The sequence below is a fragment of the Neofelis nebulosa genome, chromosome 8 (genome assembly GCF_028018385.1).
Source record: "Neofelis nebulosa isolate mNeoNeb1 chromosome 8, mNeoNeb1.pri, whole genome shotgun sequence".
Classification (NCBI taxonomy): Eukaryota; Metazoa; Chordata; class Mammalia; order Carnivora; family Felidae; genus Neofelis; species Neofelis nebulosa.
Genome location: NC_080789.1, coordinates 99,680,891 through 99,700,526, shown reverse-complemented (window position 1 = coordinate 99,700,526; position 19,636 = coordinate 99,680,891). Strand labels below are relative to the sequence as shown.

The 19,636-nt window shown below is 40.8% G+C and overlaps 1 protein-coding gene across 1 annotated transcript; it reads left to right on the top strand.

Annotated features, from left to right (window-relative positions):
* Window positions 1–696: 696 nt before the first annotated feature.
* On the top strand, window positions 697–19,286 carry KLRG1 (killer cell lectin like receptor G1). Its single transcript, XM_058743753.1, has 5 exons — window positions 697–914; window positions 4,477–4,581; window positions 7,001–7,161; window positions 17,847–17,947; window positions 18,540–19,286. Exons 1-5 carry the CDS (start codon window positions 833–835, stop codon window positions 18,649–18,651), a joined length of 561 nt encoding a protein of 186 aa, XP_058599736.1. The 5' UTR covers window positions 697–832; the 3' UTR covers window positions 18,652–19,286.
* The last annotated feature ends 350 nt before the right edge of the window (window positions 19,287–19,636 follow it).

Sequence of the window (19,636 nt, the reverse complement as noted above, 5' to 3'; positions counted from 1 at the left end):
GATGCCAGGCACATACACCCAGCAGTCCATTTCTCTTGTCATATGTCACTAACCAAAGACTCCAAGAAACAATGAAATTGGTCCCATTTGGCATGCATCCATTTTCTCAAAAGGAAATAAAGCAAATACAAAATCTGTAACTAAGAACCACTCTCGTTTTCATTTGTTTCCATCGCTGAAATTGCTGGACTTCAGAGCAACTTTTCCTTGTTGTAGAATTATGTGAGATGGGAGTCAATTTAAAATTTTTTTTTTTCCAACGTTTTTTATTTATTTTTGGGACAGAGAGAGACAGAGCATGAATGGGGGAGGGGCAGAGAGAGAGGGAGACACAGAATCGGAAACAGGCTCCAGGCTCCGAGCCATCAGCCCAGAGCCTGACGCGGGGCTCGAACTCACAGACCGCGAGATCGTGACCTGGCTGAAGTCGGACGCTTAACCGACTGCGCCACCCAGGCGCCCCTAGATGGGAGTCAATTTAATATGTATTTAATGAGTATCTAGAGCGTATGGTAAGGCAGAAAAAAAAAAAAAAAGAACAACCGAGTTTAGAATATTAATTTCGTAGGCAGCTCCAGATTTTGAATCATTTCCTGAAACATTACTTCTGCTTATGTCATGCTGGACCATTTTTTTTTCTTGAAAAAAAAAACAACAACTTGAAAACCTCCAAATTTCCTGCTAACAGTTAAGACATTGGGCTGTTTCCTTATTGACATGTGCCTCTTCATACTTCTATAATTTTACTCTCTCGATCGCTTCTCAGCCTTTTGGCCAAGATCAAGTGTATAATTTTACTCTCTCAGCTGGATGTGAATGACATTAGATAAAGATGATTGACAATGATATTTATTCTGTATTACAATTGTCTACTGAACCTCCAGCCCAGAATGACTACAGACCACAGGAAAAAGGTGAGTTAATCAAGTTAGTGTGCAAAACCATGGAAGTGACCTTAGACTAAGGAATGAATGGGATGCAGAGTAGGTTTAGAGTTGAGGATGCAGAAAAATCGAGGGCAATTTGAAGGGTAATTTTGGTTCAGTTGGCAGTGCAGGCTTGAAATATGAAAATCTGCTCTATGGTCAAGGATCTGATCTTAGCTAGGTCTCAGGTACATTTTTTTTTTTCCCCTAACTGTTCACTTTTGTGAAACATCTGTGAAACCCAAGCTAAGGCAATTCTGTTACTCTTTATTGCTCCTGAACTAAAGCAAGAACTTCTTCAGTAATGTTTGGAGTAACCTTGGACCAGCTGTTTAAATTCTAAGCATCTCTGTTTTGTTTCCTGACTACGAAATCAGGAGAAAGACACCAATAATGTTGCTAATGGATAGTAGTAAGAGTTTCTTAGGAAAGAAACTGACTCACATGTCTAGATCCCCATCCCCCCCAGTATTGTGCCCGAGTGGTGACAGGGGTAGGAAAAAGGTATCAAGAATACTACCGATAAATATTCAGTGACTCTTTGGGGATTTGAGGATGAAAAAGACATTTTTACTTGGAGCCCTGCGAGAACACTTTCTGAGACAGGCAGATAATAGTTAAGAGCAAAAATTAGTATTTGACTTTATATCTTAGGCAATAAATTCCCACAAAGTAGGTTTTTTAGTAGAGCTTAATAAACTTTCTCTCTTATTATTACAATTTTTAGTGTGGTTCTTTGAAAGCATTACTGTAATTTGCTAAACGATTCTAGTATACTTGGACATTTAGGTTTATTTCTCATACTATAAATTATATGGCATTGAACATTTACATTTATATATATAATTCTGTCTTCTGGATTATATGTGTACTGATTTCTAAGGAATAGAAATGTTAAGGCAAAGGAATCTATATACTAATGTGTGAGTGCAAGGTCACACAGTGGTAAGCTGAAACCTGAATATAATTATCTTGATTTCTATAACCACTTGATTTCAAGTGGTTTTTTATTCATATACAGTACATATTGCACATTCTTATTTACTGCCACTATGTTCCTTACCACCCTAGCTTTCCAGGGTGCTCTCCTTGGGCATAGGATAATAGATGAGGAGTTTTCAAATGACATTAAAAATCTCTGTACAAAATTATTACATGTTTATTATAGAAAATAGGGGAAAAATGAAAGCAGATACAAGAAAATAAAAATCACTAATAATTTCACATCATGGCGATAGTTACGATTACTATTTTGATCTATTTTTGCCTGTCTATACTGAGCCTACTCTATGTCCTCTACTAAGAGGCTTTTAATATGTATGTTTTTAAAGTAAATTAAAACACATTTTAAATTCCGCTTAATTTCTTGAACTGGGCTGTGGTTACACAAATACAACCGTGTTTTGATACCATTTTTCATTTTGCATGACATCTAAAATCAACATTTATTTTATTAAGTATTTTACTATAGTGCAAGTGTATTTTTTCGTGTTTTTGGGTGTGTCCGTCCAAATATTTATTGTGCAGAACTCTCTCATTTCATTTTTATTTATTTATTTAAATTTCCTTTTTTTTTTTTTTTTGGTATTTATTTATTTTGAGAGCGAGAGAGAGCACAAAAGGGGTGGAGAGAGAGAGGGAGAAAGAGAGAATCCCAAGCAGGCTCCACACTGTCAGCGCAGAACCTGATGCGGGGCTCAAACTCACAAACTGTGAGACGTGACCTGAGCCAAAATCGAGAGTCGGGTGCTTAACCGACCAAGCCACCCAGGCACCCCTGAGCCCTCTCATTTTAAAGATATCTCTCACCATGAATTTCTTTCTTTTAAGAAGTTCGGAATGCTTCATGGATATACACACATGTCTACAGGATAATTTGTCTAAAATTTAAGCGGTAAAGTGAGACCCCAAGTAGAGTTAATTTCCAAATTTCCAAGTTAAAGACGACCAAATAAAGGGATCAAACGTAGCACTTAAATTCCTAAGTTGAGACATTTTTGTTCTTTACACTAACCCATACACTGTCAGACTATGAAACCGCTGCGATTTTGAGATAAAAGTTTGGGTTAAGAAAAATGTGCATTTTCCAAAGGGAGGAAAGTACCATTCTTAGACATAGGTTATATGTAACCTAGTTAATATGGAGTGGTGCACTATTCTTAAACACATCAACCTAAACTCATTGTTCTTTCAGTATATGTGCTGCTGACGCGAGCACAACCCATTGTGCTCTCAGAAACGACAGTTTACAAAGCACTTCTGAGATGTACTTTATTTTATTTTCATTTAAATTGTAGCTACTTAAATTTTGACTGGGTAATACCCCACATGGTTCCAAATTCAGAAGGTGCAAAAGAAAACAAGGTAAAAATGCCTCCCTCCTATTTCTATCCTCAGCGACCTAATTCCCCTCCCTAGAGACAAACAACGTTATCAGATTCTTGTGTCTACCTTCAGAAATACGAGCATACGTTGTTCTGTAAAATATTTCTTTCCCTTACCTATATATCTTGAAAACCACTCCGTACCTGTAAAAAAAAGCATGTCTTTATTCCTTTTTTAGAATATTCGTTTTATGGGTATATCAAAATGTATTTTAAAAAAGAAAATGTAGTTGACCGGTCTTTTATTGGTAGCCCTTTAGATTGAATTTAGTTGTTTTCTTCTGCAAATACTATTGCCATGAATTGCCTTATAAATACGACACTTTGCACATGGGTGAGGATCTGTGGGAAAATATCCTCCAAGAGAATTTGCTGGACCAAAGGATAAATGCCTTTGTGATTTTTGTAGACATTGCCAAATTGTCCTTCAAAGTGGTTGTACCAATTAATATTTTCACTGCTAAAGCATGAGACTATATAAGCCACAATTTCGAAAGAAAAAAAAATATTTTTTTTAAGTTTAGTTATTTATTCTGAGAGAGAAGAGGGGGGAGGGGCAGAGAGAGAGAGAGAGGGAGAGAGAGAATCCTATGTAGGCTCTTTGCTGTTAGCACAGAGCCCAACTGGGGGCTTGACCCCAAGAACGGTGAGATCGTGACCTGAGCTGAAATCAAGAGTTGGACGCTCAACCAACTGAGCCACCCAGGTGCCCAAGAAGAAAGTATTCTTTTTTTTTTTTTTTTTTAATGTTTATTCATTTTGAGAGAGAGAGAGAGACAGAAAGAGACAGAGACAGAGAGCACGAACAGGGGAGGGATGGAGAGAGAGGGAGACAGAATCCTAAGCAGGCTCCAGGCTCTGAGCTGTCAGCACAGAGCCTGATGCGGGGCTTGAACTCAGACTGTAAGATCATGACCTTGGCTGAAGTTGGACGCTTAACCGACTGAGCCACCCAGGCGCCCCAAGAAGAAAGTATTCTTAACAAATGTAATATGTTGTTTGATAAAGATGTGGGTTGTTACTCTAGACTTTAGAGCAAGTCCCTGATATCCAGCAAAGAAACTAGGCCAGATTTGTTCAAGACTTCAGATATCTTTCCTTGGCCTTTTCTTTTCCTTCAACCTTTATTGTCACTCAGGATTTTGTTTTGGGTTCTGTGCTTGCAGTTTCTTCTCCCAGGTCCCCTCTCTCGCGCCATGTGGCAATAGCTTTGGGACTTCTGAACGCCCTTCTTATGTGTTTGCTGCTTGTCCCGTGGATTCTGTGCCAAGGTGAGTACTAACTTTAAGTGAACATCTTTTATTTTACCTACTGTTTAAAAAGTTTATTGATTTAAGTAATCGCTACACTCGACACGGGGCTTGAACTCAACGACCCTGACGTCAGGGGTCTCCATGCTCTTCAAGTTGAACCAGCCAGGTCCCCCTATTTGACTTATTTTGTGTTATAAAAGCAACATAACATAACGGAAATTTTGAAAAATGAAAAGTAATGCCAACAAAATAAATCACCACTTGTATAAACGACATTTCCTGGGTACAGTCCCCTAGTCTTTGACTACAAGCATTTATGTAAATGTTTATTCTTTTAACAGAACTTCTGTCAAGTCCTCTAAAATCTTCCCCACCTTTTTTCTTTTTTTAAAGTAAGTCTGAGTGTAGTTCTGATCATTATATGCTTGTAATTTCGTATATTGCTTTCTAATTTTATATTATATCATAAACACTTTTCTACCTACTACCATATTTATCATGATAATCAAATTATAATTATATCATTTGGGTATTAATTTTGTATTCATTGTGCTTGACTTTTCACATAATATATCCATCAAAATTTAATTAAATATATTCTGATTTTTTTTTCCAATTAGACTGCTTTCACATTTTCTAAAATGAAATTTTCTAGATTTAATTCTTCTAGGTCCTTAACTGTGCTGATCCAGAAAGCCCTTGGTATACTGTCTCACAGTGCAGAGTTTTGACTTAGGTTATGTTATTGAGATGATCGTTAGTTACAGATTTTTATATACAGACTTTATCCATTAGGACTCTAAGGGTTCATCCCTGGGACTTCTACCTCAGACCCAAGTCTTTTGACAGAAAGAGACTCCAAGGGAAGTTGGGAATTTTCTCATTCATTCTGGGAAATGCCACAGTTGTGCAGAAAAGGCACAAATCTATAAGGTTCCAACTTTATAGCTTGATCCCCAGAACCCTATATGGGTCCCCTGCTAAGCCACAGAAAAGTTGTCCAATGTTGACATTGAAAAGTACTGCCTTCCCTACTTTTAACTCCCCAAATCTACACTACATATGTAACCTATTAAGCAATTCTATATCCACACATGTGCTCATTTGACATAATGGCTCACGCTTGCCTACTGTGGAGTTGTGCCTCTGCAGAGTTTACACAAATGCATTACGTGGAAGTAGAAAATCCATAGAATTATGGACTCTTGGCTGAAATTACCTTGAAAGCTTGCTCAGTTCCTTTTCATTTTCACAGACCTGTAATCGAACCATTTTAAAGGGGTGAGAGTGTTCTGTATTTAAAAGAGTCCTGTGAGGGGCGCCTGGGTCGCTCAGTCTGGTTAAGCATCTGACTTCGGCTCAGGTCATAATCTCACGGTGCGAACACAGAGCCCGGAGCCTGCTTCAGCTTCTGTGTCTCCCTCTCTCTCTCTGTCCCTCCCCTGCTCTCTCTCAAGAATAAATACACATTAAAAAAATTAAAAAAAAATTTTTTTTTTAATGTTTATTTATTTTTGAGACAGAGAGAGACAGAGCATGAATGGGGGAGGGGCAGAGAGAGAGGGAGACACAGAATCGGAAGCAGGCTCCAGGCTCTGAGCCATCAGCCCAGAGCCCGACGCGGGGCTCGAACTCACGAACTGTGAGATTGTGACCTGAGCTGAAGTCGGACGCTCAACCGACTGAGCCACCCAGGTGCTCCTCAAAAACATTTTTAAGAGTCCTGTGAAGAGAATTGCGTTCACTTTTCACTTTCGCATCTTGATGTCCATCTCTACTGGAAACATTTTTTTTTTTGATAAATTATTTTGCTGAAGTATAAGTCTTTTGTCTGATATCCAGTGATGATAGATCACTGGATATTTGTGCCGAATATTTGCGTTTGTGCTAAAAGAGAAAACCTCTATCTTTCACTCTAGGTAAGCTTGCCTTTTCTAGCTTCTGTCCTTTTCTTTTGACTCAACCTGGGGTATCAGGTTGAGGTTGGGCATTCTGGAAGATTCTGCCTGATTTCAGCCATGTATATTATGCAGCTACACAATGTGTGCACTGAACCTACGTAGACAGGCACTGGTACAGATAATGTGGATGCATCGTTATTTTATACGGTGTGTGTATGGCATGAGGGCATAAAGACCTCTAGCGCAAGTAAGGTACTCTGCCCACGGTCCTCAGCCAGGTTGTATGTGTTTCCCTACCTGCTTCTTTAGTCATAGTCCCATGCCTGTGTCGGGGAACAGACAGGAGTAGTGATGGAGTTGGGCATTGCAAGGTTTTTAGTTTGAGGCCATGCACTGTTGTGTGTTTCTCTAAACCTTAGTCTGAAAGACGGTGGGGCAGGGAAGACAGTGGGGCCGCCATATTCTATTTATCTCTCATTTCATCCCCGGGGCCAAGTGGTCTATAAAGATGTGAACCAGGTCCTCTTCCTTTCCAGGTTCCACTCGTGCCAGTTGTCCTAGTTGCCCAGACTTCTGGGTGAGGTATGGCGACTACTGTTACTACTTCTCAGTGGAGAAAAACAACTGGGATTCTAGTCTGGACTTCTGCTTAGCTGAAGACTCCCATCTCCTTATGCTTACAGGCAACCAGGAAATGGTAAATGAAAACACTTAGCAAACGTAGGGTTTTTTTTTTTTGTTGATGAGTGCTGCTCCAGTGTATCATGTCTCCTCTTTTGAGGAACAGAAGGAACATTCTTCTCTTTCTCTCTCCTGCTCTCTCCTCTTTCTCCTTCCTCCTCCTCTCCCCCTGCCTCCCTTCTATTCCTTCGTATTCCTTACCCTTTCTCTCCCTGACCCAGCAACCCTCAGGTGTGGACACCTAGATGTTTGCAGACTCAGGTGTGTGTGTAGGTGTGTGTGTTGGAGGAGGAAGGATGGTGAGTATTACAGACAGGAATTAGGCCTGAAATACAGGTCGAAGGAAAAGAATGCATTAGATCCAGAAACAGATGGGTCCAGCACCCAGGAGGCATCAGAGTCCTATGCGGGAGCTGGTGGAATTTCGAAGGGAGTGGGGGAGAGAGATGATGGGGGACAAAGAGACAGTGGCGAGGGCTTACATGCCTTTTTCATGAATTTCCCTTCATTCACTGGAATCCAGTAAGTTCCAGGCTAGGAGACAGTTGGGAATGATGGGGAAGGCATGGGGAGGAAGCAGTTCCAGAAAGCTGGGAAAGAAGAAAGGAGGGGGGGGGGGGCGGGGATCTTAACCTCCTTGCAGGGCTAAGCTGGGCTAACCTCCACTTCCTACTGGACTCTCAGATCCTTTCTGTCCACCCAGGAGTCTCCGGGAGGAGAGCTCATTGTTAACCCTAGAGCAGCTCCCGGTAATAGAAGGAGTTGACATCCTGAAGTAACTTGAAAGCCTGACGCAGGACTCGAAGCCGTGTACCACGAGGTCGTGACCTGGGCCGAAGTCGGGTGCTTAACCGACTGAGCCACCCTGGCGCCCCTGATTTTTGTGTGGTGATAATTGTTTTACGTATTCTCTTTTGGGTAGAATCAAGTCCCAGACAACAGTTTGTTCAGAATTGAGCTATACCTGTGGAAATAACGTTGTGTGGTGACACACACTAACTACTTTGGTAGCATTGCATACCACGTACAGCTGTCTGGTCACCATGTTGTACATCTGAAGCTAATGTCACATCGGGTGTCAACTATACTTCAAGTTAAAAAACAAAAACAAAAGCATTCTTTCGGGAAATTCAGGGAGGTAATCATTCTGACGCTGTTGAAGAGAACATATAGTCCCTACATTTTTCTACATTCCTATTTTGAGAAAAGACGGAAGCATCTAGATTCCTTGTTTTCCGTCAAATGAGGAATGCTGTCATTCCTCTGAAATTCTGCGTGGACTCTAACTCCAAATCAGTCTCTCTCTGTGACTTCCCTGTCTTGTATGCCTTTGCCAAACCACGTGGCAGAATGCACCGGGGTCTATTCGTGAGATACAGGAGATTTTATGGCATCTGATAATAATAGCCTTGCTTTCTGGGCCTTTTGCAGCAACTGCTGTTCTCACCGTGATATAGCTGCAGCGGAGGACGTGAGCTGACTAAAGTCAATAGCAGAAGTGAGCAGAGAGCTTGCAACATTGCAGGGCAAAGACTGGTAAATAGAGTAGTGAGTCATAATGCGAGACCCTGCCACCGAGAAGTGTGGTATGGCAGCTATTATAAACGAGACATTGTGGTAACGAGAGCTGAGGGGGAAAAGGGCAAAGGCACGGAGTATCTGGGGCTTCGGGATATTTCTATTTCTGCACGCTCCCCCGAAGGAATAGAGGGGGTATGAGAGGGATTTTTGTCTGTCTTTACTTTCCTTGAATCCTGCCTCTGCTGTTGAGTGAGCTGAGCAGAGTTAGATGGGCTACATTTCCAAAACTGGCTTATTTTCTCTTAAGGCCCCTTGTTTCAGGTCCGCGCTAAAGAGGGTAGAAGGCCCCTAGCAGATTCAGTAGCAATCACCGGGAAGTTTCGCTTCTGACATTCCTGTGGAACCTTGCTTGATTCTCGGGTCTCTTTTTCTTGCCCCCAGATTTTGGGGTAAGCCCCAGAATCTGGCTTACCCTTCTGTCTTAGATCAGTTACAGCAAAGTGAATAATAATAATAAGAAGAAGAAGAAGAAACTAACATAAACTGAGGCTTTGCCAAGTGCCAGATATTTTGTGTATATTATTCTCAATCTTCATAGCCCATCCTACGAAGTCAAGTTCAACATCTCCATTTACTGATGAGTGCATACTTGATGAATAACAGTTAGTGAACAAGTAGAAGCCTACAAATCTGGCAGACCTACACCGTTTTTTTCAGAGTCGGATTTTAAACTCCACGTCAGCCAACCTTTTGAAGTCACTTACGGGATTATTGTATTGGACGGCTTCCGGATCCATCCTGTGTGTGCTGAAGAATGAGATGACTTTTCCTATTGTCTTCTGTGCCTTTTCTTTTTCTTTTTCTTTTTTAAAAATGTTTATTTAGTTTTGAGAGAGAGAGAGAGAGCAGGAGCAGGGGAGGGGCAGAGAGAGAGAGGGAGACACAGAATCTGAAACAGGTTCCAGGCTCTCAGCTGTCAGCACAGAGCTGGACACGGGGCTCCAACCCACAAACCGTGCGATTATGATCTGAGTCGAAGTCAGATGTTTAACCGACTGAGCCACCCAGGTGCCCCATTCTGTGCCTTTTCTATTCACGTTCAGAAAAGTATTTGAATTTGAAGTCCGGAACGTACATTACGTGACTCTTAGGATTGAAATATATTTTTAAAATTTTTACTATTTTTTTATTTAAAACATTTTTAATGTTTATTTTTGAAAGAGAGAGAGAGAGAGTGAGCATAAGCAGGGGAGGGGCAGAGGTGGGGGGGCAGACAGAGGATCTGAAGCGGGCCCTGGGCTGATAGCAGAGAGCCCAATGCAGGGCTTGAACTCATGAACCGTGAATCATGCATGACCTGAGCTGAGGTCGGCCACTTAACCAACTGAGCCACCCAGGGGCCCCTTAAATATATTTAAAGTAGTGAGATGCTCACTTATTATCTCTTTTTTCTATCTTGCACTTAAACATTTTATTTTTGAGAAAGTAATAACAAAATGGAAATGGAATTGCTCTGTTAATTTGGTTTTCCGTTTACATTATGACACTTCCTCTTTGTTCTTTTTCTTGCTCTTTGAATTGCTCTTTAGATCTTTAGATATATCCAAATTCTTGATTTTTTTCATTAGGCTCCATTTTTAGGATGTTAGCATTTGTTTCTTATGGTTGTTGGTGTGTTATTTTAAAAAATATTTTGACTAGAGAGTACCCGGTGGGAATACTTTGGTTTCTTTAGATCTATCCTGACGCCCCTCACCCTGTAATACCTTTCTCCCTCATTACCATCATTTGGGATTATATCATCAGACTCTATTCTTTTAACCTCTCATTCAGCTTTTACCATCGGCCCTCTCAGGGTTTGTGACTTTGAGATTGTCTGTCTTCCTCCCGAACTGTTAATACTAGCTTTTCTTATATTTAGGGTTTGCATCTAAATATTCTCAAGATTTCCTTCTTTGGATACTGCGGTACAAACACTATGATATCATGGGCACTCTCCCTCCTATTTTAAAGTAGAATCAGGTAACAGAAAGTTTAAAAAAAAATTTTTTTTTAATGTTTATTTTTGAGAGAGAGACAGAGTGTGAGTGGGGGAGGAGCAGAGAGAGAGGGAGACACAGAATCCGAAGCAGGCTCCAGGCTCTGAGCTGTCAGCACAGAGCCCGATGCGAGGCTAGAACTCACGAACCGTGAGATCATGACCTGAGCTGAAGTTGGACGCTTACCGACTGAGCCACCCAGGCGCCCCCGGAAAGTTTTTTTTATAGTTTTTTTAATAGTTTTTTTTCAGACAGTCTTGAGTTCGTTTTTACTGCATTGCTTGCTAGCTGTGTGAAGTTTCCTTAACCTCTTTGACTCTCAGTTGCCTCAGGTACAAAGAGGAAAAACGTTCCAGAACTGTTACGATATTAAATGAGAAAATCTGTGTGGAAGTTCCTTTACCGTAGTAGGAATCACTTAATTTTAGTTTTTTTTTTTCTTTTCCAATTCTTTAACGAATTCTCCTTGTCACTCAAAATAAAGCTCAGCATCACAATAACTTTTATTTTTCTCTTCTGCCTCCCAAGACATGAAATTTCAACAAATATGTATCACAAAGTAAGTTGTGACTTGTTGAATTGAATATGTTCCTTACGAGGAGATATGAAATATGTTTGAAGACTCAAAGAAATGGCTGGAAACACAGGGTTGATGGTAGGAGAACTGTTTTGCTCTGGAGATGCCGATAGTCTCGTAATGTCTGTGTTTTTTTTTGTCACCCTTCCTTCATAAACAGATTGAGCAGCAGTTGTGACCTTCACACCAAAAGTGTAGGTGTGGTAGACAGTTAAGATATCTCTCGCTATCTTTGTTTTTTTTTTAAACATTTTACAAAATTGTGGTAAAATATGCTTAACGTAAAATTAACCATTTTGACCATTTTCAAATGTACAATTAAGTGGCATTAAGTACCTTCACATTGTTGTGCAACCGTCACCACTGTGCATGTCCAGAACTTTTTCATCGTCCCAAACTAAAATTCTGTACCCATTAAACAATAACTTCCCGTTCCCTCTCCCCCCACCCCCCACCCCCCAACCGCTGGGAACCACTGTTCTTTTTGTGTCTCTGGATTTGCCCATTATGTCCTTTCATATCTGGCTTATTTCACTTAGCATGCTTTCAAGGTTCTTTCAGGCTGTGGCATGTGGCAGTATTTCATTCCTTTTCTGGCCAAATGGTGTTATGGTGTTCAATTACATGGATATACCACATTTTGTTAATTCATTCCTCTGTCAATGGGCAGTTCCAATATCTTTTGAATATTGTAGCAGGGATAGAGTAGTAATCAATAAAAATTCTTGCTATTGTAGTACTTACTTTTGGAGGAAAGACAGACAACAAACAAGTGAATAAATAAATTTGGTGATATATGCCTTGAAGAAAATGAAACCGTGTAATAGTGAATGTAGGTACTACTTTAGATTGACCAACTAAGGAAGGCCTCCCCAAGGAGGTAGCATTTGAGCTGAGACCTAGGCCTGAATGACAGCCATGTAAAAATCTAAGGAAAGGGTATTCCAGGCAGAGGGAAAAGCTACATAAAGACCCTAAAGTAAAAATGACCTTGGCATGTTAAAAGAATAGAAAAAAGCTTCAGGCGACTGGAAGCTAGTAATTGAATAAATGCTTGGCAGGATCTAGATCGTGTAAAACCTTGTAATACATAGTAAAGATTTTAGATTTTATTCTATGTGAAAGAGAAAATAATCAGAGAGCATGAATCAGGGGCACAATGTGATCTTATTTATTACTAGAAGGGGAGTGCCTCCTATAACGCGGAAGTTCAGCACTAGGAGAGAAAACTTGGATGCATATTAGGTAAGGAGCGTTGGGTCAGCCTGTTCACCCATGTGAACTTTTTTACCCTTCTAGATAGAAGAACAGGATAATTCTAGTGTATCTTTCAGGGCTTTATTTTATAACTGGAAAAAATCCTTGCGAATATCTGAACTAAATCCTCTTAAGGAAACTCCAACTCAGCCAGATTAAGCAAAGTTTTCATCTTCAGAGAGCAGGGACAAAGCTAACGGTAGTGTATTGTTTTTGTTTTGTTTTCCTAAATGCCGCACTGCATGTTGAACCTTTCCAGTGAATTAGGAATGAATGCAGAGGTATTTTGTAAACCTTAAAGTACCGTATGAATATAGGACATAATTGTCTTCAGGATACTCTGCCCCGAGAGAAAAAAGTTATCACAGGAGATGGATTATTTGGGAAGGAAGTGTTGAGAAACAACTTTTACAGATTTTTCAAGCGCTTCATCTAGAAGCTACTCCCACCACCATGTTTCTTTAGTGGAAACTAAGCTTGAAATCCAATGAAGAGAAAATAGAAGTTATTCGGAAGCGGGAAATAGCACAAAGGCCTTGTTCTGTCTGTTATGGACGGCATGTTTGTGTCTCTCAAAAATTCATACATTGAAATACTAATCTTCAACGTGGAGATATTTGAAGATGTAGCCTTTGGGAGACAATTAGATCATGACGGTAGGGCCCTCATGATGGGATAAGTGCCCTTATAGATCTTGTCTCTCTGCTCTCTGCCATGTGAGCCTACAACTAGAAGATGCCCATCTGCAAATCAGGAAGCAGGCCCTCACCAGATGCCAGATTTGCCAACACCTTGATCTTGGACTTCCCAGCCTCCAGAGTTGTGGGAATTAAATGCCCATTGTTTAAGCCACCCAGTCTATAGTGATTTGTTATAGACCATCTCTTTTAATGTTTTTACTGGGAATGCAAAGAAACCTTATGCTTCTCTTTGCTTTTAGAAGAGAAACTCTTGGGGCACCTGGGTGGCTCGGTCGGTTAAGCGTCCGACTTCGGCTCAGGTCATGATCTCACGGTCCGTGAGTTCGAGCCCCGCGTCGGGCTCTGTGCTGACAGCTCAGAGCCTGGAGCCTGTTTCAGATTCTGTGTCTCCCTCTCTCTCTGCCCCTCCCTCACTTGGACTCTCTCTCTCTCTCAAAAATGAATAAACTTTAAAAAAAAATTAAAAAAAAAAAAAAAAAGAAGAGAAACTCTTTATTTGTGCCAGTGATAGTCTCCAAGTAAGTAAAGGGGGCTAATCCAGACCCAGTTAAGAGCAGAGTCCTTGAATTCTTACTCCTTAGCAACCATCTTCCAGTAAAAACAAGGACATCAAAATGGGACATCTAGCAGTATAGGAAGAATCACAGAGTTGAAATTTCTTAGTAGAAACTGGTGTCTTTGTAGTTGTTGGATAAAGAAAGCATATTTTCAAAAAAAAAAAAAAAAAAAAAAAAAAAAAAAAAAAAAAAAAAGAAAGCATATTTTCTTTAAAAAGCATTCATTGGGAGCACCTGGGTGGCGCAGTCGGTTAAGCGTCCGACTTCAGCCAGGTCGCGATTTCGCGGTCCGTGAGTTCGAGCCCCGCGTCAGGCTCTGGGCTGATGGCTCGGAGCCTGGAGCCTGTTTCCGATTCTGCGTCTCCCTCTCTCTCTGCCCCTCCCCCGTTCATGCTCTGTCTCTCTCTGTCCCCCCCAAAAAAAACCCAAAAAACCAAAAAAAAAAAAAAACAAAAAAATAAAACGTTGAAAAAATAAAAAGCATTCATCGAATTCAGCTGTGATTAGAAATTATTGATACATTTATTTTTTTTCTTTTTTTTTTTTTTAACGTTTATTTATTTTTGAGACAGAGAGAGACAGAGCATGAATGGGGGAGGGTCAGAGAGAGGGAGACACAGAATCTGAAACAGGCTCCGGGCTCTGAGCCGTCAGCACAGGGGCCCGATGCGGGGCTCGAACTCACAGACGGCGAGATCGTGACCTGAGCCGAAGTCGGCGCTCAACCGACTGAGCCACCCAGGCGCCCCAGAAATTATTGATACATTTAAATGAAAAAATTTATATATCTAATTTGGAGGAAAATTAAGAAGTTTAAAAATGTGCTTTTTTTTTTTTCCCTGAAACCTGAAGCAGAACGTAATTTTCTTTGATTTCTTTTCAAAGATATCTAGAGGCGGTTTTTCAGATTGCCTGAAGGAAATCTAGGAGTACTCTGCCATCTTGGGTCTTCCCCAAGATGGGCTTATAAATAAGCCCAGGTGTTAGGATATCTGCCTTTATGTATCATGAGAAACAAACATGATACATTAGCTTTAATAAACATTCTTATTCATACATCAGCTTGTTCTGTACAACATTGGGATCCCAAGAAAGTAAATCAGACTGGAATCTAATGTTATAATATAAGCTTAAGCGGTCTTCTTGGCCTATTTTATCAAAGAGAATGTCCAGTTGCCTAGCATGCTGAATGTACATGTTTCTTGGCACATCCTAGGAGTCTCATGGTTTTTTCAGGGCTAGAGAAAGCACATTTTATTTTATTTTATTTTATTTTTTAAAGTAATTTCTAAACCTAACATGGAGCTCAAATTTACAACCCTGAGGTCAAGAGTCGCATGCTCTACCAACTGAGCCAGCCAAGCACAGTTTATGTTATGTTAAGTTTATTTATTTATTTGGAGAGAGAGAGTGCATGTGTGTGAGCAGGGGAGGGGCAGTGAGAGAGAGGGAGATAGAGAGAGAGAGAGAGAGAGAGAATGTGAAGCAGGTTCTGTGCTATCAACGTGGAGCCTGATGCAGGGCTTGATCCCATGCACCGTGAGATCATGAGCTGAGCCGAAATAGGAGTTGGCTGTTTAAGCAACTGAGCCACCCAGGTGCCCTGAGAAAGCACAGTTTAAGGAGAGACATGAGTTGCAGAGAGATGGATTATCTTAGTAGAGGTCATGCCAAGGTCTTGGGTACTAGGGCAAGACCTTGGGTTCTGGTCCAAATCCTAGCACTAAATTACTGTGGAATAGCATCTGTCACTGCTCATGTTTTGAGTTTCTGTACTTCCAAACTTCCAAAGGGGAGAAGTTTACAGAGTGAGGTGAGGGATCAAAGCACGTCCACTGAATTTGAGAATATGATGTGATCTGTTGATGGGCTGCCGATGGCAGGTTATCTCAAACCTTCCTACAATAGGAAGGAGGAAGGAGGCTGTAGGAAGGAAGCTTGAGACAAATGATCAGTCAGGAAATACGTGATCACGGGAACAAGTTATATGGCCTTTTTCTTTAACATCTATCAGGTCAAACTCTAACTCAGAAAAACCAAACCAACCAAGTAACCCAACAAAACCACTAAAACACAAGATTCCTGGGAACAAAATAGAAGGGAGGTCTCATTTGAAGCCTTCTTATTAGTTTTACATTTTCTTTCACCAAGGATTTGTAGTGACCTCAAGGATTAAGAATAAGAAGTAGAGTATAGAGGGGCACCTGGGTGGCTCGGTCAGTTGGGTGTCTGACTTTGGCTCAGGTCATGATCTCATGGTTTGTGGGTTCAGGCCCCGCATCTGGCTGTGTGCTGACAGCTCAGAGCCTGCTTCAGATTCTCTGTCTCCCCCTTTCTCTCTGCACCACTCTCCCCTAAATAAATAAATAAATGTTTAAAAAAAAAAAAGAAGTATAGAGAGGATGCCAGGTAATCATCTCACTATACATACAATATTTTCTGGACACACAGAGATATCAGTTATCGATGTCCCCAGATGCTACTGCACACATTTGTACTTGCCCACCGCTTGTAACCCAGACGCTTTGGTATCTGTTAAGACACATATGAATACCTTTGCATATTCATTCATACTCTGAAACATACACAACTCTTGAGCTCCTTATTTGATATGTAACTTTCCCGTCAGTAGGCTGGTCTTATAGTTACGTTGGTCAGACTTACACTCTTGTCCTTCCTGCTCCTGAAGAAACATAATACTTGTCAACATTAACGTCACACTGAAAATTCAGCATCACAAGACAAATCTCTGTAACAAGAGCAGCTTGCAAAGCCGAGGTGTTATTTATTGTAAAGTATATTCATTACACTAATACCAAATCCTACACCAGAGTTAATGTTCTGGAATTTGTGCTTCATTTTATTCCACTTGGAGAGGCCTATTACCTTAGAGTGTAAGCTCCTTCGTTTGAATGTCAGACTCTACAGAACAAAGAATGTTTTATCTCTGTTCTAGTGGTTGCATGGGACATACGGGTGGAGCCAACTTGAACTTTACCTGATGCTTGTTTTCTTACGAGCCGTTTTTATTTTTCTTGTCATATGGAAAATTGATGAGGTCTTGGAAAATGCGAGTGTAGTGTGGAAAAAGACAAATATGTTGCTACAGGTTTAATAATAATTTATGTGTTAAATGAGAATGAGAAAGATGACTGCTTCCATAGTGGTATTTAGCTTTTCTTCTATTAGGTACTCTACCTAATCAAGTTATAATGGAAGGCAGAGATGTGTCATATTTACCTTATCTTTCATGTTATAAGAATGCAAGTACAGACATAAAGTTTAATTCTGGGAAATGCTCCACTCTGCAACGCATCTCTAGAATTAAGGGCTTATCGAATTTTTTAAATATTTATTTATTTGAGAGCAAAAGAGAGAGGGCAAAAGCAGGGGAGGGCTCAGAAACAGGGAGAAGGACTGTGCACTGAGTGCAGAGCCTGATGCGGGGCTCGATCCCATGAACCGTGAGATTACACACCTGAGCTGAAATCAAGAGCTAGACGTTTAACTGACAGCCACCCAGGTGCCCCTAGAATTAGACTTTAAAAGAGAGATCAGTTGTTTGGAGTAGGTGGTGGTCTTAAGCAGCTTGAACTGCTAACCAGAGTATCACTGGGTGGTTTAAACCACAGACATTTATGTCTCACAGTTCTGGAGGCTGGGAAGTCCAAGATCAAGGTGTTGACGGGTTTGGTTTCTGGTGAGAACCTTCTTTCTGACATGCAGACAACCTCCCTCTCATTGTGTCCTCTCCTCGTGGAGAGAGACTGAACTCTGGCCTCTTCTTACAAGGAGGCTAATTGCATCAGTAGTGAGGGCCCCGTGACCTCATCTGAACCTAATTACCTTCCAAAGGCCCCACCCCCAGGTGCCATCATGTTGGAGGTTAGAGCTTCGACATACGGGTTTTGAGAGCAATAAACATTCAGTCCATAATAATGGTAATGAGAGGTTGTGTAAGGAATAATTGTTTGATCATGACACTGAATCTCCTCTTTGGTGTTCTGCGTTTTCTTATCTTTTTCCATCACCTTGAATCTCTCTCTCAGAGCCTGCTTCAACCTCTCCTCAAAGAGGACTTTTATTGGATTGGTCTGAGGAACACTTCTGGCTGGAGGTGGGAAGATGGGTCAGCCCTAAACTTTTCAAGGTAAGGGGGTTCAAGACAATGAAAGAAAAAGAGAAAAGGGGAAGAAAAATTATGTGACTAGGGAAATAGATCAAGGATAAGAGAGGAAGAGGAGAGGAAAGGGTAAGGAAAGGAAATAGGGAACCAGGAAGGAAATGAACAGTGGATAAGAGCAAAAAAAAAAGGTTGACATTTTATTTATTTTTTAATTTTTTTATTAAAACATTTTTGTTTAATGTTTATTATTTTTGAGAGAGAGAGAGACAGGGCGCGAGCAGGGGAGGGGCAGAGAGAGAGGCAGACACAGAATCTGAAGCAGGCTCCAGGCTCTGAGCTGTCAGCACAGAGCCCGGCGCGGGGCTCGAACCCACCAATGGGGAGATCATGACCTGAGCTGAAGTTGGGCACTTAACCGACTGAGTCACCCAGGCGCATATCAAAGATGATAGTTTAAAGGGAGGCTAATGAACAATTTGTATTCTGCTGTTTTGGGAGTTGAGAAAAGTGGGAACTGAATAGGGAGGAAGAACTTGCTCAGTTTTCATCCCTCATGTCTTGCTAGTCCTTTACTCTCATGTTACCTTAATTGATTGACTTTTCTGATTTCTTACAGGATTATTTCAAACAGCTTGATACAGAAGTGTGGTACCTTCAGCAAAAGTGGTTTCCTAGGCTCTAGCTGTGAGGCTCTTTTACAGTGGGTCTGTAAGAAGGTCAGACTTTGATGGGTGGATCTGTCATATAGCTCCCTAAAAAGGGGGAGCCAGCCTCTGGGTGCTGGGATAGTCATGAGTGTATATTTAGTGAAAGCCGAACCTTCTAGAACATGGCATTAGATGTAAGATTAATGCGATTTCCCTGGGACTGATGGTTTATTGCTGGACTCTCTTTGAGAACAGTTAGATATTAACAATTTAAAGATCAGATCTAGGAAAATTTGTGAAAGAAAATATTGTTTTAGTACTTCTCACAGTAGTGACTGATGCTGCCTTCTTCACCCCCATTCCCACCATCTCTGTCAAAAATGTACCTTTTCTGTGTTATGGTCTGAACTGGTCCGACGATATCCATGCAAATATATACTATTGCTAATGTATTACAGAGTTTTGATGTGTGCTAATAGGCTGGCATGTTACTTATCCCTGATAATATGTTTTTCTCCTAACAATGGCCCTTTGCAAATAAAGCTTTATTCTAAAGAATACTGCCAATCGTGACAAGTAGAAAGTGGATAAAAACAGGGTGATGCTTTCTGCTTCTCAGCTCTCTACCACTTAGAGACTTGGCCTTGGCTGAATTTAATTGTTCTGGGTATGCGTAAATGTGGATGAATAAACCAATGTATGACCATATTTTTCCATATTGTGAGTGCGTGATCTGCATGCTAATTTCACAATCATGGTCAGTCTGATAGAGGAAAATTTACAGAAGCAGTTTATGTGCTTGATTCCCAAATTAGGCACGAATGCCTCAAAAATAAAGAAAAACTTTATTATTTCTCTTAAGTATGGTTTGGACATAGATGAGGAGAGAAGGTGCTGTTTAAAGATGCAGGAATTTACCCAAGGGATACAGGAGTGCTGATGCATAGGGGCACTTGTACCCCAATGTTTATAGCAGCACTCTCAACAATAGCCAAATTATGGAAAGAGCCTAAATGTCCATCAGCTGACTAATGGATAAAGAAGATGTGGTTTATATACACGATGG